Raw genomic sequence first — 26168 nt, 5'->3', positions numbered from 1 at the left:
GAGATCTGCATTGGCTCCCGGTCAACAAGAGAATCACCTTCCGTCTCCTCACCCACGCGCACAAAGCCCTACACGACCAAGGCCTGAGCTACCTCAACAACCGGATCAACTTCTACACTCCCAAGCGCCTCCTCAGATCAACCAGCCACGCCCTCGCCGCCGTCCCCCGCATCCGAAGGGCGACAACAGGAGGAAGGTCCTTCTCCTACCTGGCCGCCAAGACCTGGAACTCACTCCCGACTGACCTGCGCCTGACCCAAGACCACCTCTCCTTCAGGAAGAAGCTCAAGACCTGGCTGTTCGAGCAGTAACGGCACCCCCCCCCCCATCCCAGCGCCTTGAGACCCTACGGGTGAGTAGTGCGCTCTATAAATGACTTGATTGATTGATTGATTGAAACTCATTACCTAAAAATATCTGGCTGATAGTTGATTGTGCTGCTTTGGTAGCTTTGGAACACCTACGCAGAGATCACTGTTCTAGTTAAAGATGTCATTTTATTTGATGTCAAATGTTCTGTGGCATCAATCATCTTAGAAATAACCGGGTTTTCAATTACTTCCTGAATTTAAGATATTGGATATCTACAATTGTGCACTGTGAATGAAGTTCCCCCGATAGAGTTTTTCGTCTAAAGAGGCAAGATGTGTCGGGGTTCCAATCTTGAATGGACTCACCTATCCTGGAAGATAGTTGGAGTTTCACTTGTAATTGTAGTGGGCCTTACCCCTGTGAGGCTCTGTGGATGATACAGAGCATCTTGAAAGAGTGTCTATTGGCAGCCAGTGTAGATCTTGCAGCTCCAACGTAATGTGCTTATTCCGGCGGATGTTAGTGTATAGTTGTCTCACCGGGGTGTTTTGAATCCTTTGCCATTTCCATAGAAGAAAGCAGTGAGCAACTAGAGATAAGCCATTACTGTACCTCACCCTCAAAATGACACGGGTGAGAATGGTCTGCATTTTTTGCTGGTTTGTCAAGTGGGGGACGATGCATCTTGGCATCCGCATTCTGTATAAGTGCTCCTTGTGTATTCATTAACAAGTGAGATTAGGGTAGGTTAGAGACCATGCACATTCCAAGGACTCTTGCTTCCCTAGATGTTGTCGGTGGAGCTTCTATTGTTTTGGGCCATATGGTAGTGGGCTGGAGGTCATTCTATTGTCCACAAACAGTGATCTCAGTTTTGGAGAACTTGAACTTAAGATGGTTGATCATGCCTTAGTTGGTGGCACTGAGGCACTCCTCAGGTATAGATGTGCTAATGTCAATTGGGTGCATCAGTTTTAGGATGACTTGTTTGTCTGCATCACTGTAACATGAGATTAAAAGTAGTGACGAGGTCGGGTAAGGGGGAGTGGAGACAGGTAAAGATTGAACAGGAGTGGAGAAATTATTGAGCCTTGAGGGACACCACAATGTGAGGTGTGAGGTGGCAGAGGTAAATTTCCATGTATGCCAATCTCTTCACGGCTCCTTCAGAGTGTCCGACGGTGGACAGTGGCAAAAGAACCTGCCAGGTCTAAAAGTTGTATTGATGCCATTCTTTTTGTGTCCGTTAGTTCTAGATCCTCCCAGAAGGCTATTAAACGCTGTCTCTGTTCCTGACTGACCTGAAGCTGGACTGTTGTTCCAGAAGTACATTATTTTCTTCAACAAAAGTGGATAGTGGAGAGAAAACCACTGTATTACATTTCCCAGGAAAAGTCCACTGAAAAGCGGTCTGTAGTTAGCTTGGTTTGATGGGTCAAGGTTCTTTTTTTTATTTTTAGGAGTGATCTGATGTAGTTGGTCTTGTCTGAAAAATGTCCAATTTAGGGAATTCTTCACAATATTTCTGACCATGGGCCCAGCACATGTATTTAGTAGAATGCTTTTAGATATTTTAGCTGGGGCGTAGATTGCTGGAGATCCAGTTTTATTAGATTGCTAAATGCAGTATTGGATAAATAAAGGATAGAAGATGCTGGTTGTACTCAACTATAGCCCTGTTGCTGCTGACCCTTGCAAGTTGCATGTTTGTAGTATTGTTTCTGAATACATTTTTCAGTTTCTTGTTTTTTTAGAAGAGCCGATCGAAAATTGCATCGCAGAAACCTTATGAGTGCAGTATGACAAAGAAGGTGAATTCTAGGTTGCGTCTTTCTTCTCAAATCCTGAATATTTCTTTTGAGGGGCATTCTGTGTTGGGTGTGCACATTAAGAAATAACATCTCTTTACAGATTAAAGTGCTGGATTGTATGCCCTCTTTGTGTGGGCACAAGAGGCCTTTATCGATCTTGTTTGACTTTCTTCATTTACGCTGTAGCATTGCGAGCTCTGTCTTCAACTCCCTAATCTTTTTGCCGATTTGTACGGTCAAAAACAACTACCAGTCCGTCATCATCCTGCTGCGGTACGGAATATGATCCCATATTCAGATTGACAAGGTGTCTTCGCTAAGGAGGAGCCACTGATGGTTTTATAGGAGCAGAGGGAGGTTTTAGCATGGGTGGGTGGATGATTTGCATCTACAAAACATGCTTGTTAGTTGGAAGAAGGTCGGGGAGAGGGTGGATCTGGGTGATTGGAAATGTTGTGGGGGTTGAGATTGGCCAGGGCAGTGTGCATTGGGAGGACAATATTGATTCGTGAGGAAGGCAGAAGGGTCAAGAAGAGGATTGTTCTGAGAATATGGCCATGTGTGCTTGTTATAGGATCCCCAAGATGCTCACAGACATCTGTAGAATGCGTCTTAGTGTCTAAGAAAACAATTATCCTGCAAAAAGGCCTTTGCGATGTTATGTAACGACAGATAATCCTTGCGTCCATTTTATTGCTAAATTGCTTTTTACATTTTTAATACAAACTTACAATGTTTACCGGTTTATATTTTTTAATCGTTTAAATTGCATTTCGATTCTTTTTTAATGCTAATATTTGCGTATATGTTTCTTCCATTATCCTATTCCCTTAGACCTCAGAAATGGACATTAAAAATATGCAAGACCCTATTTCTGGACTACTTGAAAGCTCACTTAGCACACTTGCTTTTAATAAGACTGGGGGGGTAACATTCACGTGACAATAAGGGTGCTCAATGCGAGGAACAATCCATCTTAGACAGAATGTGTTTCCTTTCACTGGAAAGGAAATAGCACATTTCTGGGCTCCTCTTAAAGCGGCCTCCAGGCTTGGTTCCTCTGAAAGAAGGAGATTCAAGTTTACAAAACTTTAACTGCATAGAAGTTTGGGGGAAAATGTTTTTATATTTATTATTTATTCAGCGCATGTTCACCAAAGCATCTTGGCACTAGGAACAGCCAAAGAAGCAAAAATGACAGAAGACAACAAATTAAAGACAATGAGACCAGAATGATATCAAAACATCTAACAAATACAAAGAAGGGAGGTGTCCTTGCCCATGTTTGAGTAGATAGATAAGAGTGTACGGTCTTAAAAGGAGTGAAGTTTTTGATTGTCCACTTCTCCAGGAGCAGCTCATTCCAGACTCTGGGACCCTGAGATCGAAAGGACCTTCCTCCAGCATGTGCTTTCATATGTTTTAGTATGAGGCACTTTACGCAACTGGGACCCAGATTTTCAAAGGTTTTGTGTCTGGTTTGTGTTACTTTTTTTTACTGAGACTCATAGCAAAATCCTGTTTGGAAATCACAAACCAACGCAAATGGTGATTTGCGTTGGTTTGCAACTAACAGTAATGCAAGGGAGCACAATGTGCTGCCTTGCATTACTTTTTACAAGGGAACCATTCCATAGGTGGTGTGTGGGGTTTCTCTTGCATCTACCAACGTATTTTGACCCAAATCCACATATACAAAGACTTTTAGGCATGATTTCCCCCCAAATCCTGCACTTCCCTAAGGCTGGCTTTAATAAGGAGGAATATCTTTATTTCTCCTTGTTATTTTCTCTGTGCATCTGTGCTGCATACTGCAGCAGACATACATAGAGGAAATAGCCATCCACCACAATGGAGACACCCTTGCACTATGGCACAAGGGAGCCTGACTTAGCACATGGCTGCACAAAGTGGCCCAGCGCATGGAGAGACCAGAACTGCACCATTTCAATACAGATATGACCCAGTTCTGCTCTCCAGTTCATTCAATGCAGCAACTTTGCTTGTTGCTCAACATTCCATGAACGCTTAGCAAATCTGGACCTATGCCTTTGTTTTTATTTTTAGGTGATGCAAAACAAGAGACTGTATAGATATGTTATTGCTTCCTTTCAATGAAATTGCTCTTCCAGGTCACAGTTCACACTTAACTACATATCTACATCTGTAGATAATCATTATCCCACATTATCCCACAGTTTCAACCTGTAATTACCTGAAATTTGGTAGGAAACTAAAGATGTGCTTCCTTCCTAAACTCTATTTTAGGTGGAAAAGTTAGACAGGTGACAGAGGTTTTGCATCCAATTCCACTCTAGCCCCGGTTCCCAGATGTCACAATAGTTGCAACACTTCCAGGTTGGGCGCCTCAAGGGCCCGCCTCAACTGGTGGTGACTGTATTGTGGAACCCACTGCGCTCATGACAGACCCTAATACTTCTGGTAATACAAACTGCGATCATGCCTACAAGTCATAGTGATTGCCGCTCGGATACAACTTCAGCAAGAAAGCCCAATGGGGCCCCAGACAAAAAAAAAGCCTGTCATAAGCAAACCTTGTTCCATGCTTAGCCCACATAGAGCTCATTTCATGTTCATGTCAGAAAAGTTAGAGGAACTCTGCTTAAGGGATAATGAGCTCCTCAATGCAAAAGACTCATTTGACTTTCCCCCAGTAATGAATTTAATGAACTCAAATTGATCATGATAGGAAGCACCAATGACCTGCTGGCCAAAAGGCGGTGAATGGGCTCCAGCTCTTCCATTCACATTGAAGCATCCAAAATTGGCAATGACCAACTGTCTCATAAACATAATACAGAAAATCGTTGCTAGGACTCGGATTTTCAAAACTAATCAAAGATGCGACTACCGCAGATCTTCATCTACCGAACTGGTGGGCAATCATAGACCGCACACTGACAACCATGAGTCTGGTGGCCATGATGCACGCTGATAAACTGGATTCACAAATATTGATCTTACAATCTCTGACAAATATTGTTTAAAAAAATAGTCTGTACTAGACTATTCAAATACTCTCATACTGAAAGCTCAGCAGTAGGTGGACAAGCCCCTTGATCTTTGCTACTGCTCTTTACTCCTAGAACAAATCTCAGCCCTCCCGGGAATCATGTTGGACTTACTCACAGAGTACAAAGCAAGCAATAAGAACAATAAACCAAGAGCTATTTCGTGAATTCTTTCCATATTCACGCAGCATCAATCACTATACATCACGATTCTGTGCAGCAACTGGCTCCTGAGGAAGAGGTGGGGTGCTCGGCTCTAGATGAAATTGCCCCAATTAGTCCATGTGAAGTTAGTTTAGTAGACACTGCTAGTCTAAAATCTTGCAACCCAGCACAAGTGGATTTCTCTCCAATTTAGCTCTCAAAGAAGGACAGAAAATGTATGAAAAAATTAAATCAGGAACAAAAACAAAGTAAAGGCGAAACTTTATCCCATATTTCGAAGCCCCTCACAGGACCCCAAGAGAAAAACTATAACCACCAACGAGGGATCAGGACAGCATCCTATCCAGCGATCCTCAGCTGCCTTTGGAAGTCTGCCAAACCCCTTCTTGCATTAGTCCAAAAAGTGCAATAGAAATCACTGGAGAGACCACTGTGGTCAGCTTCTGTGCGTCTAGTGCCCTAGAAGAAAGGATGACCACTGGGGCTCAGACTATGGATATCATGATTCAACCAACTTAACTAGCTACAAAAGCTGAATCCAACATTAAGATTGTCCCCTCAGCTACTCATACCCAACGAAGTCCTCAGTAGAGAGCCCACATCTCCCCGTTGGTTGAGGAACGTTTAGCTCAGCCAACTGAAAACAAAAGCAGAAGCTAACATCAATAACATATCCCTAACCTCCAATATACATGATGAGGGGATTTTCTTCCCAATAAAGTACTAAGGAGAGAGACAATATGCCCGTGGCTGTCCACCACAGCCTCACATCCTACTCAGGTTGTGGGAATCCAAACATCGAAAATAAAGGTCTCTTGGCAACCTCCTCACTGGTAATGGCTATCTGACCTCACTCAACGATTACAAATTTAAAGAACATTCCCAACAGGCTGGAAACCCGCCCTGGAACGGTCGGACAGGTCAGACTTATTCCACTGGAATCTCACTGCCGACACATATGTACCATTGTACGCAACAATCGCTGCTGCTCTAATAAATTCAGTAGGATTGAACACCAGGTCAGGAATCACTTCGCAAGACCATCCAAAAGCCTTGCCTGAGTCAGTATTTGACCAACAGGATACAGAGAGTCTGGAGGAGATTCTCATATTCCACCCAGAATATATATTGCGTGGCCAGGAAGGCATTCTGAATGGGAGCAATCTATTTAAATTGCTGTTGGCCCTACCCGAGTTGGGGTCGTTCGAATCTATAGATCGGACCTTCATTATATCACTCGCAAAAAAGACAGCTTAAACGAAGCTGCAAAAGTACTATTCATAGCAAGGAGATAGTCAGGTGGGTGGAGTACGACTCAAAGATTTTGGCAGAAAGGGGAATAACTATAGGTAAGCCTTTGAAACCAAAATATCCTAGGTGTCTGGAAAGAAACCAGTTTCATTACCAGCAAGACTCTGTATGTGGTTTCAACGGATCTCAATGTCCTCGATCTTTATTAGAGCAGATCAGAATTTCAATGGAACAGGCAGCGAACAAAAGAGTCTGTTGGCTGACGAAGAGTTCACGCTGAAGTCCGTCTAAGCTAAGAGAGACTCCAAGAAACACTGATCTCCATGCCTCCATACACAAAAGTTTAATCACGATCTCCAAATGTGTTTGTGGAATATACGTGGTTTAAATTTTCTCCTGAATGACAACAACGGAATTGAAGAAATCTACAAAAAGGATATAATTTGCCATCAACATGGCAGTTGACGACCATGGTTTGTCTGGCAGGATCATAATAATTTTTTTCCGCTTGCTGAACCATCCACCAAAGGGGGACTTCCATCAGGAGGAGTTTCAATTCTGATCCATAAAGCCCTGTAGCCGGAAGTGAGAGTTCTTGCTTGTGACAACGGGGCCTTCATTTTTGTGATGATAACTGTAACATCATCTGGACATGGAAGAAAGATCCCAGGACTTATCATCGGAAACATCTACATAAATCCTAAACAGCTAAAAAAGAAAATAGCTACGGGAGACATTTTAAAATTAATTAAAGGTCTGAGACAGCAGAATCTTGCAGAAATGTGGGTCATGGCTGGCGACTTCAATATATTCCTTTCCAAACTCCATATCCAACCCCTTTGCAATAGGAAGAGGATAATGCATGGGGCATCCCGGGGGATTGTTTTGGCACCCTTAAAGAAGGATAAGGCTGGGCAGGAAATGGCCTCCTCTTTAAATGCCTTGGACTTTGGAATACTAAATGGAAGAGGGGGTAAGCCTCCTACACATATACAAGCTTCTATGCTTCTCCAATAGATTATATCTGGATTTCTACCCAGTACTTCTTGTGGGCAAGCAACTTTCAAATCCTCCATACAGTGACAAGTGATCATGCAAGGTTATCCTGTACTCTCCACAGTGAAACACCCAGATTGTCACAACTGCAAACAATTGGTATGTAAGAGGGCACTTGCGGGCTGCTTAGAATAAGAGGGTCAACAACTCCCTCACCTGCTGGCTGGGCAGAGCTGAGAGAATTTCTACAACACGAGGCAAGGAATTCTCTACCTTCATTTGCAAATTGGCCGGATTCACTTAAAAAGCTAACTAACAGATTCACTAGCAAGGCCCAAAAAGCTGTACGCAATAAGACGCACATGGGATCAGGCAACCATGCACTAAGAGCCCTTACGCGAGAATTAAACAAACTTGCGGAGGTCAGCAATTAAAAGCAGCAACACTTCCTCACAATTGGCTAAAATCTGGAAGGCTGGGAAGGCCTATAGATCCAAAGTCTGGGAAATCTCTCAGGCCAACAAAGCATTGGCATGGAATAAACTACATGAGGCCTTGAAAACTAAAAATCCTGTAAAAATTTGGAACCTCCTCAAGACAAGATCAAGCCTAAATACTTGAACATTTTTGCCAGCTGTGTTGGCTGTCAAGTGGTTGGACTATATTTTCAACCTGTACAACACTGGCAAATAAAATTGCCATCTGGACAATCCATCGGAAGATTTAGTCGACTGTAGCAACAAAGATCTTCTGCACTGGGGTGAATTATTGTGCCAAGATTCAATCAAACGTGTACTGTCCTCTTTCTGAACTGCTGGAGCTCTGGGCAAGAATGGCTTACCTACGTGAAAATCTTATTCTTTCATAGGAGATTGGGCATCCCTGCTTATTCCGGTCTTTAAAAACTGTGTATGGGAAAAATGCATTGCCATATAGTTGGAGATGTGCCATACTCACTCCAATTCACAAAAAAAGGTGCATGCGATAATCCATATAACTTCCGGTTCATCGCCCTACTTAATGTGGAAGGCAAATGCTTCAAAGATCTTGAATAAAGAGTTAGAAGAATGGTCCAACACTAAGGCCCTAATACCCATCACTCAATTTGGCTTTAGGCGTTGGCATGGCACAGAAGTTAATCTGATCATCTTCTCTTCTTTAATCAAATCTGCCTACATCAAAAAGGCCCCTCCCCACTTTACGTTGCATCGATCGATTTTAAACACCCTTTGATAAAGTGAACAGAGGCAGACTTTGACAGAAGTTGTGTAACTGGGGTATCTCGGAAAATCTTTTAAGAGCCATTAGAAGTCTATAGATAGGAATCTGGTTAAAGGTAACAAAGACATCTAATAGGTCACAACCCATTAAATACAGACCCTCTTAGGAGGAAAACAAGGTTGTATTCTTGCTCCACTGTTGTTCAATCTTTACTTGACAGACATGAACAAAGCTCTGATGTCTATACGTGCTTTTGCACCTAAATTTGCCTGCTCCCACATACAGTGTATACAGTACGCTTATAATACTTTACTATGAATCCCACCGGTGGTCTACGCCCTGTATTGTGCAGAAAATATACTAAAAGTTAAATATGCCATCATAGCTTGTGGAGTCAGAAACAAACATGCTGCCCAATTCAATTTCTCTAACAACAAGGTAGTCTGAAACAAGTGACAAGCCTTAAATACCTGAACATCTACTTTAGCCAGCGTGGTTCCCATGTCACACATCTGTCCAGTCTATCTGCTCGGCCAATGACAATGACCTTTAAAAAATCTGGCCTTTAAGATACGCGGTCCTGATTTAACTAGCATCTGTAAAGTAATCAACATCAAATTCATGCCAACGCTCACATATAGTTCATTGATTTTTAAAGATCACATCTCTTCCTGGCTGGACAAAGCGCAAATAAGATGTTATAGACATCTATTCAATCTTCTGGAAGCTGCACCATCCTCACAGATACAGCTGGAATTTCAATATGGTGAATGCCCGGTTTTTGGGATACTATATGAAGCTGAAAGCTGCACCCCCAGGGTCACTGAAATAAATCATATGGCGAGGAATACACGACAACAAATTCAAGTGGGAACTCTACCTGAGGGAGGCATTGGAAGCTCTTGATGCACCGGATATCTTTAAACACAATTTAACCCCTAAGCTTACTGCAACATGGTTGGTTAAAAAGGTGAAGGTACAGTCTGGAATTGAGGGCAAACTCAGGATGGAGATCTGAGGGAAAAGTATCATATCTAGCCAGCCCCATGAAACTGGCCATTAGAAATAATCTCTTGGGACTGAGATGTAGTTTAATTCCCCTAAAAGACCACAAATGTGGTTGTTTAATCGGATCCGCGGAACACAACTGTTGCATATGTAATTACAAGACGAAAAATCTGACCAACGTGATATGCACGTGCCTAGCCCTAAAGAAGTTAAGATTCTATTGGCTGAAACTGTTGTTCCGCAAACTCGGCATAAGAAAATATAACATGGCCATCGCCGAGTGCTTGAGTGGTGTGGATATGTAGCTTTCAGTAAAGATGTGTGAAATTTCTTAGAGAAGCACTGAAGCTACTGAATTTAGACCCTTCATTTTAGCCTTGAAGTTTACCATACCTCTGGCAAGTAGGTGAGACCGCAATGGGTCTACCTGTGGCTCATGCAGACCCATTCTAGAGAACCTCTCTTTGATCTCCGACTCTTCACCCCAAAAAAAGACACTCAAAGCATTGTTAAAATGGACTTTCACATGACGCTACAGCAGCACTTTTTTTTCATTTCAATCATAAACTTTCACTTCAGTTTCTAGCAAGGCAGCAGTGATGGTCGCTAGATTTTATTGCACCTGTCACTTCCTATGGTCAATTGGCTTGGAGCCGCTTCGGATTGTTAGTCCTGCATTTAAAAAGAATCTGACCAGTAGGGCACAGCCACAACGAATTTTGCCAAGATGGTTGCAGTGCCATTTTACTCAATCGAAGGTCAAAATCGCACTTTAGTTACCGGATGCGCTGCAGGGATGCCTGCCACGTCTTATTTCATGACGCACTTTACCATCAACAATCAGTTCATTGGCCATTTGTCTTCTACAGAAGCCTGGAGCATACATGTTATTTGCTGGCCTGAAATTACTCTCTTTGGCCCTGGAAGTTGAGTAAACCTCCTGTGTAGAAATTTAGTTGCTGTCTCCACCTCATTTCACTGGATTTCCCAAATGCCTGAAGGTTTCCTCTGAGGATAACACTGAATCCGTTAGAGCTCCAGAAGATGTTTTTAACCTTTTTATCTTCCTCGCCCATTGTAGGTCATTCCACCTGACTTTCATTTGACCTCAAAATAGCATTCATCCCCTATCACCGCTAGACTTAAAGGGTGCTGTAATACCGCGAGCGGGAAACCCAAGATGGCCGCAGTGGAATACCTAGGCGACAAGGCGGTTGTCTGTCCAACGGGGCGCAATATCGACCACGTGACCCCCGCGGACACATGAGACACAGAGAGAGGGAGACTCTGACCTACGGGGGAAGGATACGCCAGGAAGAAACAACAACGCGGAGGGTGTGAGCGAGGAGCATGAGAAGAGGAGCCAGGAAAAGAAAGCAGCAGCAGAAGTCAGCGAGGACAAGGCGCAAGTGCAGACAAGAACCCCAGCTGACGCAGATGACTGGGAACAGCCTAGAGGTAACCTCTGCCAGTCCAACCTTCCCGAGGAGAGAGAGGACGTCTGGCCTCATTTTGGCATGACCCAGGAGAGCTGTGGCTATAGGCAAGTACCTCTCCTCCGTTATTTCACCGTAGGGAGGTGGGGGGTGCTGTAAAATTGCACCAAAGCACTTCAAGTAATGAAGCACGTAACACAACCACCAGGGTGTTTCGGTGGGGGTCTATGTAGGAGTCCCTGAGCATTTTGTGTTATGTTCTGTTGCTCTTTTTAGGTCTTGCCTACGAAAGGAGACCTGTTGCTATCGATTGCCTTTTTCAGGCTAAAACGTGCACGCTTTCCAGTGCCTTCAATGGCAATGCGTGCACGTGTGGCGATACCCTTGCGGGAGCGAGCGCCGCCATATGGTCGCAATTATCACTCTCACAAGGGAATCGTGCAACTCCCCTCTGCTGCCACGCGAGGCGCGCTCACTCCTCCCCCTGCTGCCGGCAGCCTACCGCACTTGTTCATTTTTTCAGTGTCTGCGCTTGTAAACGCCTTATTGGTTCATTCAATTCTTCCTACCTTCGTCCCTATTTTACTTCCTTTATTATCATTGCTCATTTTTCCTGTTATATTACGCTTGCAATTGTTGTTTAAATTGGCAGTCACTTAAGGCGCTGTGTGATGGATAAATGTAACTTCACTGTTATATCAATCAGGATTATGATAGTCTCCGAAAGTTCATTTGTTTTACCAATTTTAATGCATTTTACCTACTTAACCAACTTCTGTGTGTATTTAGACATCAGTTGTCATAATATTTATCTCCAATTTTACTGCACTTTCGACAGATATTAAGTGCATGCCTACAGAATAAGTGTAGGCACTATGGCATTTAAGGTGTTGATGCTTTGTCTGTTTTTCTTACACTTTGGTGTAGAATGGATTGATTTTGCGTATCCCCGTTGATTGACTGAATCTTGTGTCCTCCGCCTGCGTTGTCTCGTTTGTTGGTGCCACACTAAGGCCACCTCCCCTCACCTGGTTTGGAAAGAACATCGCCGTTTCCCAGAAGACTGTCTTCTTCCCGACAGACGTCTTACTGGTCATTCATAGCAGTTCAAATACTTCATCTTTTTCTTATTTTACCTCTTTTTTAGCTAACAACTAAACAGGCCTTCAATTGAAATTTTTATTTACTACCAGTGCTATACTTTAGCCTACTGCAACTGACTTTTCAGATATTTTGTAACAGATCTAATTTATGAGAGTAATTATGGTGACTCGAAATGTTTAGCAGTTGTAGTGAGTCGAGTTCCCTGCCTAAGGAGGGTTTTGGTGACATGTCGAAGATGGCATTCTATAGGTCTGTCGCTCGAGGAGAGATCGCTCCCTCGAGATTGAGTGAAATGTATGCACATACTGGAATGTATATACCTGGGTAGTAAATGAGTACTGCATACCATTTGGGCAGTTGCTCAATTAAATTACATTCACTCATGTAAAACTGCGTTGCATTCTACACATATTTATTATTTTTGGCATGGGATTAAGAATAAGTGATTTGCCCAGAATAACACAATTTACAGTCAAGTATCAAAGGAGGGATTAACGCCCCCAGCCCCATGCTCAAAGTTGGCAGTCTACGCACTAGTGCACACACCCTCCCTTCTGAGTGTGGCAAAGACTTCAGGAAGGACACCAATGCCTTGATCCAAGGATCATCAATAACAATGTATGCCTCGTGAGCTCCTCTCTCCATGGTGTGAAGGAGAGCGTAGAAGTGCAGCAAGGCTTTGAAATATACAATAAAGTACAATACAGCCAGCACCATCTCTGTGCCATAGAAGCCAACAAAAATAATCCAGCAATTACCACCATTATGCCATAATGAACAGTATGCCATGGTTAGTCTGCATTGTGCCATGATAGATGCCCACAGTATGCTAAGAATGATTGCCATGGGGAGGAGCTACGCTAGCAAACAAGATGGCTGCTTAGGCTCCCGGCTCCGCCGACCTCTGTGTCCCGCCAGATAATCCTGTCAATAATCCTGATATTACGCCCGACCTCCGTGTGGGTGAACAGATGCACACTCCGATGGTGAAATCCTGAAAACTTTATCGACTAAATTGACGAAGTTGTGTCGAGGTGAAGTTTGTGGCCTAGTCCAGCGAGAGAGCCGGGGCCTCGAGTTTTGACCCAGCCGGGTTGCAGTTGAACAACATCGGCCGTGAGAATCGAGCAGGGTCCGCTCTACCGCAGTGGAGGTCTTTTCGCCCAAATTTGACGGCGGTCACTCTGATTGACTAACATTGAGAGAGGAGTGACGTGACACGACAGTGGCTGTGGGTGGAGGTCCCTGTCCCGCGGACCCGGTTTGCCGCCGCCGGGGCTCGGTTGGTCGGGGTCTTCGCTCGCGGCAGCGGATTGCAGATTGCTGCCGCAGAAACCGATCAGTCACTTTCCGATGCTGTCCGTTCCGCTCCTGACTGTTCCCCGGAGAAACCGGGCTCTCGGGGGGGAAGTCAATATGATCGGTACTGAACGAGAAGAAATGGACCGGACGGAGCGTGAGCCGTCGCTGAAGACAGTATTGGCAGCCATCGGGGCATTTCATGCACATATGGATGCCCTGATTCACAAAATGATCACAAGCCTATCTGAGAAGGAGAAGGAGAATGTGGAACCGGACCCTGCTCCACTGCAGGAACTGCTACCAGATATGGTTTACATGACGACCATTTTGATTCTGGACGAGGACCCCATGCGACAAGAGGCACCGAAGCCCTTGGTCGGTACTCTGGAAAATCATGAACTTGGTGTTTCGAAAGTGTTACTACGCCTACCATCATTGCTGACTTTTGAAGAATCGTGTGTCATTCCCTCCCCGGAGACTTTTGTTTGTGATTATTCTTGGACTTCTGTTTCATCCTTTCCCTCTTTGGTGACTTTACGATCGCGGAGAAAACAACATTGGGACTATCCGTACATGAGGGAACTTTTCTGTGCTGATGGAGTTCTCGAGGAATTACTGACTTTGATTTGGTTTGACCTGCAATCTTTCGGACTTTTTCTGCACTTTGTTTCTCCTGTAGAAGTAGTGGTCTTACCGGGAGGGGTCCGCATGATGGTCCGGAAGGGCTAAGGCTGAGACTGATTGACCGGGGTTGGTGTTATGGCCTTAATTGATTTGGGATTCGTAACTGTTTGTCTAACGGGAGGCTGGGCGGTGTATCACGGCTCCCCCTAATTTACTTTTTCTGTGATTTCTGATAAAAATGTATTTTCATCATAGGGGGTGCTGTTCTCTGGCGGGGGGGAAGGGGACCGGGAGCCCATACGGAAATGCCCTCCCCCATGTTTCCTCTTTTCTATCTTTAGAACCTAGTTAGTTTGGGCAACAGGCACACTGCTAGTTGGGGTTGGGCGATAGCCATATGCAGGGGTGCAGGGTGGGGGGATGGGTTTTTTGTTTTATTTCCGTTCTCGTTTTTATGGTTTCCTTTTCTTCAAATCTTCTCTTTAGTTTCTCCCTTATTGTAATATTTGCGAAATATCCTGATTTTATTCACATTCCAGTGTCTGGTTGCCTTGCTTCTTTAACTATTCTGATTTTATGGGTGGGCGGGCTCAGAGGGCCTGCGCTTAAATTGTTTGTTGATTGTAATGCTGCAAATCCTGCTTGGTACTTATGAGCACAGGCGTCTCTGCGATTTTTCGTTGCTTCACGTTTATCCTGTTATTGTACCTGTCCGTCCTATTATTATGTATGAATGTATGGCACCAAACATGTCTATTCCTTTTTCTTGTTTTAAAATAATAAAAAGATTTATAAAAAATAAAAAAAAAATGATTGCCATACTGCCAGGGCCTCCATTATCTCATGTGTGGGCACTGCTGTGCCATTTATGCACACACTGTATAAAGAATGACTGCCATTCTCGCAGGACCAGCATTATATCACAGATAAGAGCGATCATACCATGGATGCCCAGAATACGCCAGTAACTGCATGTGTGTGTAAAAGTGGCCAACATTAGCGCTCCACTTTGCGTATGGTTAAGTTCCAACAAAGCTTTGAAAGTTGACTCAGATTTTTAAACATTGGGATCAGTAAGAGATTGTGAAACTGTTATAAAGTACTCAGATGAATAAAGCTAGCCCACTGTCAGTTTCTAATGCCTTTGTGTAATTCGCCGTGCAACGCCTAAATAAAACAAGCATTGGCATAGCCAATAGGTCTCGCCTTTGGGACCTTATAAGTGTTTAGCCATGCAACGCTTGATGTTGTTGCACCAACGATATTGTGCTGGATAACTTAACACTTATAAGGTCCCAAAAGCGAGACCTATTGACTATGCCAATGCTTGTTCTATTTTGAGGGTAAAATATACTTCCATCCCTCTGCGTCTGCTCGTTGAGTGAAGGAGAAGAGAAAAGCAAGTCCTGCCATATTCTGAGGGGAGAAAGAACCACTACGTCCCATATCTGTGAAGTTTCCTATAGAACCTCAGTTTTTCTTATGTTGTTTTTGTTGTTTGGTGCAATCTACCACAGAATAAAACAACTACTAGTACGACAGAACTTCATTTTTTTGTGGTTGTACCCCTTCTTATCCCACTGAGTGATTACAGGTGCAGTAACCACTTTGTTGTAGAACACTACAACCTACACTTTAGGCGATGATGCTTGTAATTGAGATCACTGTGTTGCAGTATTATTGGCAGGTGGATCATGGCTCTTATAGGATGCTAAATGTAGGAGCAGAATAAGCTATATTTTGTTTTCGCACTTTTATTGTTTTTCAGAAGAATGTTTTTATATTGTGATGGTTTTAAATAACTTGAAACAGTAAAAAATGTATCCATCTATTATCTATCTTACAGGTCACGGTTCAAGCTTAACTACTCATCTACGTCCGTAAATAATAACCATTATCCCACAGTTTCGAACTGTAATCACGTGACATTTCGTAAGAAACTAAAGATGTGTTTTCTTCCTAAACCCTATTTTAGGTGGAAAAGTTAGTCTTTGGGGACAAGTCTACCGGGTCTCACAAATGGCCATAAACGTTAGGTCCCCCTCCTGTGCATGCCAATTAAAAATGCATTATTGGAGTCATCTTTAACCCCCAACTGAATGTTTGCACTCTATACGAGCAAGCAAACTTCCCGCTATATGTTTCTTCCTTCTCAACACTATCCACAAATCACTCCCTATAATTCCGTTCCTTTACAAAAAGACCATCATCCACCCACATACTGCTTCGCCTAGACTACTAATATGTCATTTTTGGTGGTCCTCTGGCTTGTTATTTAACAATACACCACCATATTCAGAACGTGGCAGGAATGCTTGTCCTTTGGCTCAAGCATCGTGACAGGATATCCCATGATCTTAGACCTGTACACTGGTAACCTATTCACAAAAGATGTATTTTCAGGCACTTTGTACCAGCCATAAAGCTATCTATACATCCACCCCCACTAACATGGCTTTTCTGTTTCCGAGATACACTCATGCTAGGAACCTACGATCCAGCATGGCTAACTTGCTTCAGAATCCACAGATTAGAAAAACCAGAAGTAGAAGATTTTCAATACTAACATCTAGAGCATGGTGGAATCTATCTACTAAACTATGCAATAATCCATGCCGAGATAACTTCTCTAAACAGCTAAAACACAACTTTTCAATTAAGAAGCTTACTGTAGGATGCTAATATAGCACCAGGGCACCCTAGTCCCGGGTAAACGTCCACATATAAAAAATAAATAGGTTAGAATAGAATATTTGGCATAGGAAATGGATTAAACTGCAGTTCATTTTCTAAAACGCCAAGAGACCTGGTAGGGTGAATGTTGTGCTTAGTAAATAGCCTAATACCACTAAACGAATATTAATATTACCAGAACAAGGAAGGAACCGACAAGATACCTGTATAATCCCATGAATCTCCTCAATTAAGACCAAAATGTATGACCCAAGGGAGAATATTTACTGGCATAGTATGGACTGAACATAAATGTCATTATGTTAAATATGCTGGATTCTAGAACCAACAGGGTCACTTCACTGTGCATTTCACTGTGTATGCTATTGTTTCAGTCTACCTTTTTCATCAAGGTTTTTTCCTAAAATGTATCACCCAGATGGCTCACCCTCATTGTTTCTATCCAGTTGCATGCACTTTGCCTGCCTGTTGTGTGCTATTGAGGTTCATTATTTTTTCCAGTACTTACTTTTTTGACCAAAGAATTTAAATAAAAGGCAGCTCACATGATGCATCCATTGTGGTAGTTCTATGACGGCAATATGTACACCTCCAAGCCTCACTATGCTACGATTGAGTTGGTTGCTTACGGAACAGCACTTTTGGTGATATCACCTCAGGTTGGGGGGAATGTAGTAACACAACACACCAAGGTAACTGGGAAATGAAATAAGACGACGCTCTGTGAATGTCATAAAAGAGAAAACTGTAAGCATAAACAACTAACCAGTAATAAGGCAGACTTAGGCGACACTCACTTTGGGGCAAAATAGGCAATGCAAATAAGACTCCTGGAAGAGGGATTTTTATTTTCCGTGGAAGTTGGCGGTCAAAGGCTCCATTGAGTTCGGTCTCATTCAGGTTTCTTTTATTTAAAAAAAGTCAGGTGCCCCTAGAATGGATGGATCCTCATCCTGTACCAGCCAATCCCCCAAAATAATCAGACTTTCTTGTATCTCCAAACCTGCTTTTATTGACTCTAATGGACTGGCTGCAATAGATTCTTGTACACGAAGTGACAACAAAAATCGTTTTTTGAAACCTACAAAAACATCAAAATTAAGGTAGAAAAATGACATTGTATATGTTTTTCTTAAACATCCTTATGAACCTGTTTTTTTCCATTCTTGCCCCATGGCCATACTAAACAAGGGAGAATTTCCACTGCAAAGGCATTTTACATAAGAAATTGGGGCAAATTAGAATCTGTTGTGTCCCAAGTAGCTTTCTAAATCATACAAGGCACTGCATTTTACCCCGAAAACCTTTCCACAGGCACAGTTGCAGATTTTTGATGTCTCTCAGACTGCAGCACTCAACATCTACGTGAAGATTTCCCGCCTACTAGGCTCATGTAAAGGTGCAGGGGGGGCATTCGCATGATGTTTGTCCATTACTTGGAGCACATCATCCATAATGGAAGGCCCAAGGTCGACATGTAAGGAAAGCATTGACCCCGCATGAGACAGGAAGGTCTCTTCTCCTGCCGTCTCTGCTGGGAACCCGTTGTGAGGAGCAGGCCCTGGTTTGAGACCTGAAGATGAGCTTGGAGACGTCTGTTCAGTCCTGCTGTTATTTGTAGGCGATGGAAGTCCTCCTGTGGTCTTGTGGTGGGCGGTGTTGTCTTTATGGTCTTGAATGGAGGCAGAGGGTGATTGAACTCTGTCCTCCAAATGAAGTCGTGGAGGTTTCGGTGGTGGAACCTGGGTGGAAGGAAGCATGACAGCCTGTGGCCCTTCAATGACAGGCAAAGAGATGGCGTTTTTTAGGAGAGGGGATGAGTTTTCCGTCAGCCGCTGCCCATGACCAGCTACGGTAGCAGTCCGTGAAAACTCAAATGGCACCTCATACTGACTGCTTCTCTGCGCCCCGCGGTTGCCCTGCGTCCGAGGCAGCAAATGAAACTTTCCTTGCAGGAAGGAGATGTCGCCAAACATGTCGTTCTCTCCCCCACTTCCAATATGGATGGTGTGTCGGAAGTCCCCCAGAGGAGGGCTGATCATGTCAGAGGACAGGATGTCCCGCAGCTTTTCTTTCTTGCCTTTGCGGCTCCCCCGCTTGAGGTAGATCGGAGCTTTTGTTGACATCGCTGTATTTAGAAATCCAATTTACTTTTATTTTTCTGCGTCAGCATTCACCCCACAGAATAGTTTCAAGCAGATGTATCAAATTTATACTTAATTTCACTCTTCTGGCTGAGTCATTAAACAAAAACAAATGTCAACGTTTTACACCGTGTCAGGACCAGTAGTCTGTTTCTTATCTTTCCACCAAATAAGAATCAAGATTTCCTGGAATTAATTCCACAGTATTTTTCCGAGCAGTACAGTCCTGTAGTTTGCAAAACTGGATGGAAACAAACGACCTGGGAAAGATGCTTTTAGCAGTGTGAGACCACAACGAAGTACAAAGCTTCAGAACCAAATATCATCCCTGTCTTCTTGTAACTTTTGCAGATGAAAACTTGCTTCCCAGGGAATAGATTATGGTTTGATGGTAATTCCGATTCCTGGATGTTTTCCAGTCTAGAAATAAACAAATAAGAAAGTCAGCATTGGTTTGCTTTTCTGGCATTCACTAGGAACAGTTAGGAGGAATACTGAGATTGGTTTCACATAGCATTCGTTATACCACTACACCAACAATATAAATGTAAAAATATCAAAACAGTTTATAGTGTCCACCTGTGCATTTTAAATACTTTTTGACGATTGCAACTCCATTTTGGAACAACTCTGTCCATCACTGTGCATCGCAAGGTGTCCACCTCACTCTATGTCATTACGGACAGAGGGCTTATTTATGAGCCCCTTGCGACACTTTTGCGCCATATTTACAAAGAGACGCATCCAGGCACATGTGTCACTTTGTTAACCCCTGCGCCACATTATACCTGCACCAGGTATAATGTATGCAGGTTGGGCGTTCCCCCCGCAAGAAAGCCTCGTAGAAGTGGCGCAGTGAAATCTACTTCTAGGATGCCACTGCGTCAAAACCTTACGCCTGCCTCTTAGCAGGCGTAAGGGCGACGCAGTGCAATAGGTATAGGCCTCCCCAATGCATTGCTGGAGTTGCGTCATGTTCACGACACAACTCCATCAACGTGTTAGTTTTGTGCCAACAGATAAGTCAGGTTTCCTGATGCATCTGTCAATCCTTGCGAAATGGAGCGCCGTAAGTAAATACCACGCATCCATGGTGTCGCAAGGAGGGGGGAGTGAAAAGTGTTCCATCACTGTTTTACTGCAGCGATGCAACACTTTTCATAAATGACCCCCAAATCTTCCAGTCTTGGGCTTTCCTATGGCCAACAAATGCGTTCTAGAGTTGTAGTCCTACTTGGCTTCCACTGAGTTAATTAAATTAACACATCCGATACCGATGATTTATGGATTTAAAATCCAGGGCTGACAATATCTGTGATGACTTGGTAAGGTAGTCAACCTAATTCTTGGTGATCCAATCTTTAAAACCCAGCACACAGCACACACTTTTCACTCAGTTCCTTGTTCCCACCCCAAACAATCACTGATATATACCCACCCTCTCTGAGTGACCCTCCGTATTTAATCCTCATGTCCAAATTGCCCTTTCTTACTCTACTACTACCATAAATGTTTCAACCTCTGGTCACCCAGCTGATAATATTAACCCCTGTCCCCTCCTACCACCTACTAGTTTACATGGTAAGGTTTAAAACAGCCTGACTGCCTTTCTACTGACAGCAAATCAAAATGGAGAGAGAGGACTAGGTAAGCTAGTCCGGATCCCCTGGTTATATGTAGGAATATCAATAAAGGACTAGCTTAGTTGTGTTAACGAGACTCAGAAGGTACGTCTGTAGGCAAACCATTTGGTTTGGTCATGAAGCCCTCACCCACCAACCTAGTTGGTGGCATGCTTCATCATCGGGCCCACCACAGTGACACCGAATGTGTCCCGGGTGTGCTGCGACTCCAGATTACTGAGGAGCTGGTATGCTTGCTGAGTGTGCAGTGAATAGTGGGTATGAACGTGATGTTAAAAGCTATGCAGGTGGTCCCAGTTCCCGAGGGTATAAGGAAAATTTTTAATGTCTGGGCCCCTGCTAGCAGATAAAAAGGCTTGCGGACGATGTGGAGTGTATTATGAGCTCCTATGTCCTGTGTGGTCTACATGTTTCAGCCAGGCCTTTTTGTTAAAACTGGCTTTCCTCAGGACCAATGAGTATGTGTGAGTGAAAAATAAACTATATTAAGTGGTTTAGTGTGTGATAAAAAGGTGTCGCACTCGCTAAGGTGCTGTACGTGTTAGAGGGGGATTCCCTCTGCTTTAACTTGCTACTTGCTGTTAAAGCCTCCTGGGTCACCTGGCAGGGAGAGAAGACCGGTATTTCCGATCAAAGTGCTCCTGCGACCTGTCGTCCTGCTCCGGTGTGACTCGGGACACCGGAGCAGGACGACAGGTCGCAGGAGCACTTTGATCGGAAATACCGGTCTTCTCTCCCTGCCAGGTGACCCAGGAGGCTTTAACAGCAAGTAGCAAGTTAAAGCAGAGGGAATCCCCCTCTAACACGTACAGCACCTTAGCGAGTGCGACACCTTTTTATCACACACTAAACCACTTAATATAGTTTATTTTTCACTCACACATACTCATTGGTCCTGAGGAAAGCCAGTTTTAACAAAAAGGCCTGGCTGAAACATGTAGACCACACAGGACGTAGGAGCTCATAATACACTCCACATCGTCCGCAAGCCTTTTTATCTGCTAGCAGGGGCCCAGACATTAAAAATTTTCCTTATACCCTCGGGAACTGGGACCACCTGCATAGCTTTTAACATCACGTTCATACCCACTATTCACTGCCCACTCAGCAAGCATACCAGCTCCTCAGTAATCTGGAGTCGCAGCACACCCGGGACACATTCGGTGTCACTGTGGTGGGCCCGATGATGAAGCATGCCACCAACTAGGTTGGTGGGTGAGGGCTTCATGACCAAACCAAATGGTTTGCCTACAGACGTACCTTCTGAGTCTCGTTAACACAACTAAGCTAGTCCTTTATTGATATTCCTGCCTTTCTACTGAGCCTTCTTTAAAAAAAATAAAAAAATAAAACAACAATCATTGACAAAGCGTACTGTATAATGTGCAGCGTCAGGAGGAAAAGCAAATGTTTTTTCACAATGCTGTGTAATATGGGTAAAAAAAATAGAAAAAAGCCACAATGGTGCGACCAGTTGTGTCACCCTGCTGGTTTGTGCATGCATTATAATACTTGTGCATGCCACTGGAAGGATGCAGGTGCTATTTGCTTTGTTTTTTCTTTATCAATCGATGATTGTAGATACCACTTGAAACTGGAAATAAGGAAATGAATATTGCTTTCCCTGAGAGTACACATTAAAAAAAAAAAAGGATTGCAAGAGTGGGAAGGAGCAGATGGGTGGAAACCATGCACAAGGGAGAGAGCAACATGGGGGCAGAGAGCAACATGGGGGCAGAGAGCAACACGGGGGCAGAGAGCAACACGGGGGCAGAGGCCAACGTGGGGGAGAAGCACTTGATAGAGCGAGCAGCACACAAGGTTGACTGCAACACGGGTGGGGGTAGAAATACACGAGGGTAAGAACAACGCAGAGCCCTGGAAGCGGAGAGATGTACACGAACGAGGAACACAGAGCAGAGAGGGCATTTGAAGAAACACAGGAGTAAAAGAGCTGGAAAACACTTGCACTCTCATGGAATGCTTATTTAAAAAGTGAGAAGTGGAAAGATAAAAGTCAGCCAAATCAAGAGGATATTCCCCACTGGGGAGACAAACCAGGTTGGTGGTCATCCTGCACATACAGGGGTTAGAATAAAGGTTATAAACCGGGTCTGGTGGCTCAGTGGACTCATGCATCCACTGCAGGGGCCTGTGTTCAACCTCATGGTCACAGGTTCAAATCCCTGCGGGTCCACTCAGCCTTTCATCCATTTGAGGTCGATAAAATGAGGACCATTGAGTTGGGTAACAATATACATCGGTTATTTAAGCACCAAGATGCCCCGTTGCTGGGGTGAACATGCGCTTTACAAATACACCTGTTATGCTATAACAGGCTATGCTAAAAAGGTGTTATCAACCAAGGGATCACTCTCCTCTCACTACGAGTTCAACATTTTCTGCTCTCAAAGTCCTTCACTCCTTTCTTAAGTGAAAACAGGTGGCATCACTACCCATTTTTCCAGCAATCTGTGTGTTTATTCTTTCTATCCTGTCAGTTACAGTTCAATCAGCACCATTTCAGGCCTTAAGAAAAAGGTACTTGTTTGTATCCTAGTGTTCCCGTAGGAGTTATCTTCATCAAAGTCACAGAATCATAATCACTAGTCTAGTGTGAATGCCGAAACACTCTTTAAAATGAAAAATCTCTCGTTTCCAAAAGATTCTTATGCCTGTTGGGTGCAATATTTTCTTAAGTAAATTGAAATTAACACTAGCTTTAAATGTAAGAAGGCTGATTACGCTGATTTTAGCTTTGGCCTGTAGACCGCGTTAGAGGTCCTGCTAGCCTCAGGTTTTCAAACAAATTCACAAAAATATACACAATATATACGTACATATAAATAATAAAGCGTTATGGACAAACCTCTCCATCTATCGGTATTTTCAAGTAGTACTATATCAGAATATTGAGCTACAAAAATGTCAGATAAAATATTGACAGGGTAAGTATTTAACCCCTTCGATGCTGGCCCGTTTCCGCCGCTGTGCGGTAAACAAACGAACAGGGCGGGGCCGTGACGAACCCCAGCCGTCATCCGCACACGAGCGCGACGGCTGGGGTTCGTCACCAGCATGGAAGGTGTTAAAAAGAAGTGTATGATTACTATTGTTATATATATATATATATATTCGCGCTCTGACTCATGTAGATTTCGAACTATACATGCCGAATTAATTAACTGTGGCAGAGTTAATTGCTTGGGAAAATAGATAACCCAGAGACTTTTTTGCTGTGTAGCCGATATACGGCGTGAAGGCATAATTTCATTATTATGTACCATAACGGTATGATATGAATTTAAAATGTGCATGTGAAAAATTATTTTGCTTATGAAATGACAACAGCAAATTGTAGCGTAACTATATGTATGACAGAAATGTTACGTAGCATACTTTCTTTTACTGAAACATAACGTGATGCACAATGTGTAGAGCACCCAATATGGCGATTGATTGGAGTCCCTTGTTTGTTTTCACCACAAACGTACGCAGAGATCGTTGTTAAAACATGGCGACTCCCCACAATGTTTGTAACATTGAGGAAGGCGGAGCGCCGAAACGCGTCTGTTGCAAATATAATAAAAACATCTGAGAATTACCCCCGGAGTGCGTGGTTTCTAGTGCGAGCAAGGTAGAAACCCTGAGCGGAATATATATATATATATATATATATATATATATATATATATATATATATATATATATATATATATATATATATATATATATATATCAGAATCCTTCCCAAAGAAAAGGCAGAGGCTGCATCGGGGACAACCGGAAATTCTTTAATCACCAACAAACACAGAGGGCGAATGCATTTCGGCTTCTTGCCTTCGTCAGCGCCATGTGAAAATGAAGGAAAGGAAAATGTCCACACCTTTAAATGTCCTGCTGCTGTTAGATTGCCTGCGGCTAGTCCTCCCTCATGGGGCTACACCTTATGTAGATCGCACAGTCGGTGCCAAAACTACGGGACCCAGAATGCAACAATTCAAATCGTAATCCCCAGGCGATGATAGCAAAAGGATATGCCAGAATACAGGATGGCATGTGACCTTGACCCGAATTCCCTCGGTTGTAGATCCAGCAATCTCCTTGTGTCCCCTACCGCATCAACCACTCTGCCCAGGATATCGTCCGCGGGGGCATGTGGCAGTCCAACTTGCCAGAGGTAAGGCACAATGTCCTCAGCACCGTTTCTCTCCATCCCAGACATCGTGGTGGGCCAAACCAAGTCAATAACTTGACTAAAACAAAATGCTGAAGCGTTGTCAGGAATAGTAAAGCCACTTCTGAATTCGGGGGCCTCTGAGCACGTCTCCTGCAGGCGTGAAAATGTGCACCAGAATCCTTCCCAAAGAAAAGGCAGAGGCCACATCGGGGACAAACGGAAATTCTTTAATCACCAACAGAGACAGAGGTCGAATGCATTTCGGCGTCTTGCCTTCGTCAGCGCCATGTGAAAATGAAGGAAAGGAAAATGTCCACACCTTTAAATGTCCTGCTGCTGTTAGATTGGCTGCAGCTAGTCCTCCCTCATGGGGTTACGCCTTATGTAGATCGCACAGTCGGTGCCAAAACTACAGGACCCAGAATGCAACAATTCAGATCGGGATCCCCAGGCAATGATAGCAAAAGGATATGCCAGAATACAGGACGGCATGTGACCTTGACCCTAATTCCCTCGGTTGTAGATCCAGCAATCTCCTTGTGTCCCCTACCGCATCAACCGCTCTGTCCAGGATATCCGTCCGCGGGGGCATGTGGCAGTCCAACTTGCCCGAGGTAAGGCACAATGTCCTCAGCACCGTTTCTCTCCATCCCAGACATCGTGGTGTGCCAAACCAAGTCAATAACTTGACTAAAACAAAATGCCAAAGCGTTGTCAGGAATTGTAAGGCCACTTGTGAATGCGGGGGCCTTTGAGCACGTCTCCTGCAGGCGTGAAAATGTGCACAGTCGGTGCCAAAACTACGGGACCCAGAATGCAACAATTCAAATCGGGATCCCCAGGCGATGATAGCAAAAGGATATGCCAGAACACAGGACGGCATGTGACCTTGACCCTATCCATCTATCGGTATTTTCAAGTAGTACTATATCAGAATATTGAGCTACAAAAAGGTCATAGATAAAATTTTGACAGGGTAAGTATTTAAAGAGAAGTATATGTTTACTATTGTTAATTCAACATATATACATATATATATACATATATATATATATATATATACACACACATACATACACACACAAGTTAAACATGCATACCTTCAAAATAAATAAATATGGAGTTATCCCCTCCCATGCTGGTGACGGAACTGCTCCGTCACCAGCCACGGACGCGCTGTGCTGATGACGGAGCGGTTCCATCACGGCCCGCTCGGCGCACCTGCGCGGCGAGGATTCCGCGCCT

General features: G+C 43.7%; 1 protein-coding gene across 2 annotated transcripts in view; it reads right to left on the bottom strand.

Moving 5' to 3' along the window:
• Positions 1–17941: 17941 nt before the first annotated feature.
• The window catches only part of LOC144781530 (cdc42 effector protein 2-like), a 115076-nt gene continuing 106849 nt past the window's right edge, over positions 17942–26168 (bottom strand). For both annotated transcript variants that reach the window (XM_078660429.1, XM_078660430.1), the window contains exon 2: positions 17942–19520. In XM_078660429.1, the coding sequence (XP_078516555.1) occupies positions 18318–19082 (765 nt within the window). In that variant the 5' untranslated portion in view covers positions 19083–19520 and the 3' untranslated portion in view covers positions 17942–18317. The remainder of the gene's footprint in view (positions 19521–26168) is intronic.

This window comes from Lissotriton helveticus, chromosome 9 (genome assembly GCF_964261635.1).
Source record: "Lissotriton helveticus chromosome 9, aLisHel1.1, whole genome shotgun sequence".
In the NCBI taxonomy this organism is placed as follows: domain Eukaryota; kingdom Metazoa; phylum Chordata; class Amphibia; order Caudata; family Salamandridae; genus Lissotriton; species Lissotriton helveticus.
Note: the sequence above shows the minus strand (reverse complement) of the source record. Positions and strands in the feature narration are given on the sequence as shown.